Source organism: Mastomys coucha, unplaced genomic scaffold, assembly GCF_008632895.1.
Source record: "Mastomys coucha isolate ucsf_1 unplaced genomic scaffold, UCSF_Mcou_1 pScaffold2, whole genome shotgun sequence".
In the NCBI taxonomy this organism is placed as follows: Eukaryota; Metazoa; Chordata; class Mammalia; order Rodentia; family Muridae; genus Mastomys; species Mastomys coucha.
Genome location: NW_022196902.1, coordinates 4,987,740 through 4,995,059, shown reverse-complemented (window position 1 = coordinate 4,995,059; position 7,320 = coordinate 4,987,740). Strand labels below are relative to the sequence as shown.

At 39.5% G+C, this 7,320-nt stretch overlaps 1 protein-coding gene across 8 annotated transcripts in view; it reads left to right on the top strand.

Annotated features, from left to right (window-relative positions):
* The window catches only part of Utrn (utrophin), a 509,106-nt gene that overhangs the window by 179,964 nt on the left and 321,822 nt on the right, over positions 1 to 7,320 (top strand). For all 8 annotated transcript variants that reach the window (XM_031380393.1, XM_031380398.1, XM_031380394.1 and 5 more), the window contains 2 exons: positions 3,446 to 3,601; positions 5,890 to 6,060. In XM_031380393.1, coding sequence (XP_031236253.1) covers positions 3,446 to 3,601; positions 5,890 to 6,060 — 327 coding nt within the window. The remainder of the gene's footprint in view (positions 1 to 3,445; positions 3,602 to 5,889; positions 6,061 to 7,320) is intronic.

Genomic DNA, 7,320 nt, shown 5'->3' with positions numbered 1-7,320 from the left:
GGCCTCAAACTCAGAAATCCACCTGCCTCTGCCTCCCAAGTGCTGGGATTAAAGGCCTGTACCACCACCCCAGGCCTGATTTAAGTTTTTTTGCATTATGATGAGAAAAGATACATGATTTCAATTTATCTGAATTTGTTAACATTTAAAAACATATTTTAAGTAAGTAGAATTAAATCACATTCTTGTTTCCCTTTTCTACCCCAACTCCTCCCAGAGGTCCACCTTTAATACCTACAATACCTTTCTTTTGTCATATTCCTTAAAATTTATAAAATATTATAACAATAAAAATGAGTATTATAAAAGTTGTTTGATATAAAACAACAATCAATTTAACAGTCTTATGTAGGTGCTTGTCTACAGCAATACTGAAAATACATATGTTTTTCTCAATATAAATTTTAAATAACTCCAAACATATTAACTCTATATTTTAAAGTAATACATTACTACTAGCATTTTTAAAATGAACATAAATATATAAAGTCTTTTTGTTTGTTTGTTTGTTTGTTTTGTATTTAGTAGAGCTTAGAATCTTGGCTCTTATTGTGGTACAAGCCCAAATAAGAACACTTTTTAGACATTGAATTTCATTGTAATAAGGCTGTATTTCAATGACCCGCACATCACCAAAGGATTTTACCTCCATAGTAGCTAAGCTGAGAGAATTCTGCTGCGACAAGGAATGAATTGTAGGCACGATTTTTGGATATAGACTTCTTGCTATGGCCAAAGCTATTTGACTTGAGTGAGTGAGTGACTTTATTCTCAGCCCACAGAGAATAGGTTACATTCATTTAAGAAATGGTGTATGTAAAAAGATGGTCTATCCATAAAGTCATTCACCAACTGTTTCAATGAACAATGGTTCTGCTTGGAGGGTGGCACAGATATTAGGTGCAGGTAAGTATCTGGTTCATTGGCTATGATAGTTTGGAGAAGCATTCATCTCAGAGAAAGAGTAACTTATAAAGTCCTCTTCTTCAAACTTGATACAATAGTTACAAACATCAAGCACAACATTCAGTCTCACTCTTTGTTGTTCTCTTACAAGCTACCTCCCAAGTTAATTGTCTATGTTTCTTTTGGCTGTATAATACTTTTGAAATACATAAGCTGTTCTGAAAACCATAGTATAGTATAAAAACATGAAATAATACTACTAATAGAGAGGTTGAGATAGGAGAAGCATGATTTCAACACCATTATGTGGTACACAGCAAGACACTGTCATGTACAAACAAGCAGAAAATATATACGGATTGTACAATATTGGACCTATTTCTCCAATTATCAAATTAGAGAGACCATTGGATGACAGTCAACAAATTTCTAATTCCTCATATTTTTGGATTTTAATCGATTAGGATATGTTGGTAATATTAATTTTCATATTAAGATATTAAGAAAAAGTAATTGTTACTTCCTGTTGTTTTTGTTGTAAGAGGTGGAATTAGGCTTGTGTGGATTTGTTGAAAGATTACTTTCTTGCTTCTTCTAGGGTGTAGTTTTGCTCCTTATATTGGTGTTTTCCATCTATTAACCTTTGTAGGGCTGGATTTGTGGAAAGATATATAAATTTTCATTTTATCATGGAATATCTTGTTTTCTCCATCTATGGTAATTGAGAGTTTTGCTGGGTATAGTAGCCTGGGCTGGCATTTTTGTTCTCATAGGGTCTGTATGACATCTGCCCAGGACCTTCTAGCTTTCATAGTCTCTGGTGAGAATTCTGGTGTAATTTTGATAGGCCTGCTTTTGTATGTTACTTGACCTTTTTCTTTACTGCCTTTAAAATTCTTTCTTTGTTTAGTGCATTTGGTATTTTGATGGTGGGAGACTTGGGTTCTAATGATGCCAAGTACTCTTGGTTGGATAAGGACCCCCTGCTATCTGGTTATCTCTAGAGCTACCTGCCCCTGCTACATCTGACTGGAGCCTATCCTTCCTGTGATCCTGGTTGTGTCCGAACTCCTCAGAGTCAAGCTGTCTCTGTGATCCTGTGATTCTGGGATTCTGTGATCCAGGGCTTGTTAGAGCGCCTGGGAATAGAGCTTCCTATGGGTATTGTCTGACTGTCTGCGAAGTTTGTGCCCAATATCTGTTCAGGGAACTGGCCCAGACAGACCGGAAGCAACCCGGGCCACTGTGCTGGTGGAGTTCCTGTGTGCCTGCGTCCTGCTGGTCCCAGTTACTCCCGGTGTTGGCATAGATGTTTTGTCCTCCTCACCTCTGATCCTGGGTGTGTTAGAGCACCTGGGAGTGGAGCTTCCTCTGGATGTTGTCAAGTTTTACAGATCTTATTTATTTTTTATTTTATACGCAAGTGCTCTATCTACATATATGCTTGCATGCCATAAGATCCCATTACAGATGGTTGTGAGCCACCATATGGTTGATGGGAATCAAACTCAGGACCTCTGGTAGAGCAGACAGTGCTCTTAACCACTGAGCCATCTCTCTAGCCCTTAAATGATGTTGTGGGGAGGATCTGAACATAGACTTATTGTGGTGCCTGGTGATCTTCTTAGAGGAGTTTTGGAGGAGGTATTGGTGGGACTGTCATTTCCATAGTTTGTTTCTTATGTGGGTGGAATAGTGCACAGGCACAAGACATTTGAATCACATGCAAGTATTGTAAGCATCTCTTTGCTCATTGGGACAGAGTAGCAGATGTCACTGTATTTGACATCATAGATACTAGCTTTGCATCCTTGAAGTGTTATGAGTTGGATGCTCATGTATGGATAAGCTGCCTAGACAGAATTTGGGGGTTCAAAGTGACAGGGATGAAGGCAGTTTGGAATTTGACCAGTTGAACTCCAATTTCTTAGAGACATATCCATCTTGACACTTTAAAGTGTTAAGTATATTTTCAGCATATAAATTATACTCATTATGGTAGATTTGTTTTCTCTGAGAAATAGAAACAAATAAATGTTAGGGATTCCACATTCCTTCAGTCACAGATTGTCAGAGGCAACTGTCTTCTAGTCACCAGTGTTGGAATAAAGGATGTTCTTTTGGTCCTTTTGAGGTGAACCAAGGATCTTGTGCACAGTAAGCCTGTGCTTTCTCACCAAGGACTGCCAGCCCTACAGTGCGATTCCACACAGAGACATTCCAGTCTGCATCCTCAACTTCCCATAGTTTTTGAAGGAAACATGGTTACGATGAGTCCTTATCCAGGATTTCTCCTGATATTTAATACACACATCTTGTTTTACATTTAAACACATGCAAACTCTATTAGTTTATTATCTGATTCGAAGAAGCACTTCGACTTCACTTAATTCAACCTTCAAACCACATCAAGACAGGTAGTGTGCCCTTTGATATCGTGGGTGAGGTGTTACCTGCCCAGCCATTGAAGCTGGGTTCTGAAATGATTCTAGTAGGGGAATTTTCTGTTCACAGTGTAAAAATTTTCTCTCTTTTAAAGAAACTATATAAAACGTTGAGTGAAGTCAAACTTGAAGTTGAGACTGTCATCAAAACAGGGAGGCACATTGTCCAGAAGCAACAGACAGACAATCCGAAAAGCATGGATGAGCAGCTCACTTCTCTGAAAGTCCTCTACAATGACCTGGGCGCACAGGTGGGACATTTCTCTTTCTCTTCTCCCCTTTCTCTCTCTCTATTTGTCTGTCACCCCCTCTCCCAATAATATTTCAAATTTAATTTTTGCATGTTCATCAACAGTATGATCCTTAGTAGTTATATGAATATTTTTTAGACTATTTAATACAGAATAATATTTATATTTTCCATGGCCATTGACATCTTGTAAGTTTTTCTAAGGAAACTCAACAAGGTAATAGTTTCTACGTAAACTTTATTTGTTTTTGGATATCTAAATATGTGTGTGTGTATGTATGTGTGTGACATGAGAGTGTTTAAAATGTTTACCAAAAGGGAATGATTCTCTAAGTAAGAGGGAAGGGATGGATAGTCAGGTAAAAGCCTTACTTCTTCCTATGGTCCCTTGCAGATGCCCTTAGCACACACTGGCGAATAGTTAACTGAGGTATGATAACATGTCAGGATCTAGTAAATGCTTGGCCATAGGTAGTTCTTATTAGTCTACTGAGACTTAAAGTCCTCCGTTGTATACTTTAATAGATGGGTGTTAAGAACTGGTAGGCCATTTTCCGTGACTGGCTCTACCTGGCTGAATCCCAGAGAAAAACTGTCCTCAGACTTTGAGGGTTGGCCCTGAAATTCAGAGTCCGAAGAACATCTGAATGCAAAACTTGTGCATACGGAAAAACTGGTTTAGATGGTGTTTTCTCTACTTGTTTTGAGGCGGGGTCTCTCTTTCATGTAGCTTTGACTGCCCTGGAACTTGCTGGGTAGACCAGACTGGTCGCTATTTCACAGAGGTCCACTTGCCTCTGCCTCCCTAGTGCTAGTATTAGGATGGCTGTGGTGCCATCACTGGAACATTGGGGTGATATTAGGAGAGATAGAGAGGCATGCAGAAAGCATATGCTTATTTGTGATGTGTTGACAACCTAACTCCATTTGAGATGTCAGGTACTTACACACACACTCAAATGGTTTCCAGCTTGTGGGTTGCAACCCCTTTATGGCTGAATGCCCCTTTCACAGGGGTCACCTAAGACTGTTGGAAAACACAGATATCTTACATCACGATTTATAACAGTAGCAAAATTACAGGTATGAAATAGCAATGAAAATAATTTTATGGTTGGGAGTCACCACACATGAGAACTATATTAAGGCCTCACAACGATAGGAATCAGTTGAGAGTCACTGTACTGAGGTCAGGAGAAGACATCTGGGCTCATCAGGTGGAGTTCTCTCCATATATGTGGTCAAGTTTTCAGGGTTGATGAGATTAGCTAGGGAGAGGATGTGGTGAGGGGAAATGAAACCACTGACCAAGTGTTATGAATGAGCAAAAGAATCTTTAAAATAAATAAGAAGATAACCAGATGGGATAGGTGTACAGCAGGGACGAGATCTAGGAAGCGGGGAGGGTAGTATTTCAAGGATGAACTCAGCCATTGGCCTTGTGAATATCGTGGTACACTTAGAAATGTCCGTTGGATCTGTTGCCTTGGGGTTGTTATTTGAATTTAGCAAGGGTTGTGTGAGAAGTCAGGCATCGTAGCACACTCTGAGAAGTAGCTTTGATTACATGGTAAAAGTAGAGAGTGGGTCTTTAGGAAAGTTGGCGTGTGTGTGTGTGTGTGTGTGTGTGTGTGACATGAGAGCATTTAAAATGTTTACCAACAGGGAATGATTCTCTAAGTAAGAGGGAAGGGATGGACAGTCAGGTAAAAGCCTTACTTCTTCCTATGGTCCCTTGCAGATGCCTTTAGCAAGCATTGATGAGGTTGAGAAAAAGTGTGCATCCTTATAAGCTGACCTATGGTTTCTTTTCTTCCTGGTAGAGAAATCTTTGTGAGCATTAAGTTTGGTGATTCTTGTGCAGCTTCTTGGGCATTGCAGAGTCAGAGAAGCATTATGTAATTCAAGTGTTTACTCTTTATTTTTTTTTTAAAGATTTATTTATTTATTTTATGTATATGAGTACACCATTGCTCTCATCAGACACAGCAGAAGAGGGCATCAGATCCCATTAAAGATGGTTGTGAGCCACCATGTGGTTGCTGGAAATTAAATATAGGACCTCTGGAAGAGCAATAGGTGCTCTTAACCACTGAGCCATCTCTCCAGTCCCAAGTGTTTACTACTTAAAGTCTGTGTTCTGGTGCTATGAATTGAGTGTTATGGATTTTAGTTGAACTACACTGTGTCTTATTGTGTCCCTGACCTTGTTCATTCTCGTCTTACACTGTCCTTGGTCCCCTTATTTGTCCTTGACTGACTCACCATGTCCTTGACCCCATTGTTTAGGTGACAGAAGGGAAGCAGGACCTGGAAAGAGCCTCACAGCTGTCCAGGAAGATGAAGAAGGAGGCCGCTGTCCTCTCTGAATGGCTCTCTGCCACAGAGGCAGAACTAGTGCAGAAATCCACAGCAGAAGGTGTGATTGGTGACCTGGACACAGAAATCTCCTGGGCTAAAGTAAGTTTCAATTGGTTCGACTGTCATGTGTCCCATCTGTGGCATTTGCTTGGGACAATCTGGCTGGGCACTGCCTCTGTTTCATATTATTTGTAACCTCTGCTCTTCATTACTGTCTTTCCCTCTACTGTGATCTGGGAAGAACATTTTGAATACACGTTGTTTTTCAGAGAAGGTTTCTCTCTGTAACTTGGGCTGCTATGTATTCATTGTATGTCACATTTTCCTAACTTCTCAATTCTTTTACTTTGCCCCATAATATCTTAATTTTTTTCCTTTATAACATTGTGTGTATATGTATATACATATATATGAATAATGCATCTATTTTGTTTTATTATCATATAAATGTGCATTTTCATTTTTTTACCAAGTGCTTTTATATATGTGTATATATAATGTATAGGTGATATTGAGTTGTATGTATTAGTATTTGACGATCCTTCCTTCTGGTCTCATTAGTTCCATTTTTTTTGTTAACTATCATTTTTGAAGACAGACTATAAATAGTGGTGAGCTTGTGAAGTATATAATCTTGAGTTCCCAACTCATCCTTTTACAGATCTGAAGTAGTTAGGGTGGCATATAGAAGGCACCCAGCATATTCTCATCAATAGGGTGGGAGGAACGTTGGTGTGGAGCATAGCCACCCATCTTTTCTTTTTCTATTAGCTTATTTATTCACCTTATATCCTGATTGCAGCCTCCTCCCATTCAACCCCTTTTCTTATCCCCCTATCTTTCTCCTCTGAGAAGGAGGAGGTCCCCTCTGGGTACCAACCTACCGTGGCACATCAAGTCACTGCGGGACCAGACACATCCTCTTCTACTGAGGCCAGACAAGGCATCTCAGTTAGGGGAATGGGATCCTCAGGCAGACAACAGAGTCAGGGACAGCTCCGGCTTCTGTTGTCTGGGACCCACACGAAGACCAAGCTGCACATCTGCTACATATATGCAGGGACCTAGGTCCAACCCGTGTGTACTCTTTGGTGACTACCTTTTTGATGATGCACTTTTAGATTTAAAAACAGTAAAGATTTAAAAACCATTTTAGTTTCTTCAGTTAATTATTATGTACAATATTTAAATGCAGAACTTAAGTGGTGTTTTTATTTGTGAATGTAAGAGGGAAATTTACTCCATAGATTCAATATTATTTTAAATACTTTTTACCATAAAACCCATCAGGCAGCCAGGCATTGGTGGCACATGCCTTTAATCCCAGCACTTGGGAGGCAGAGGCAGGCGGATTTCTGA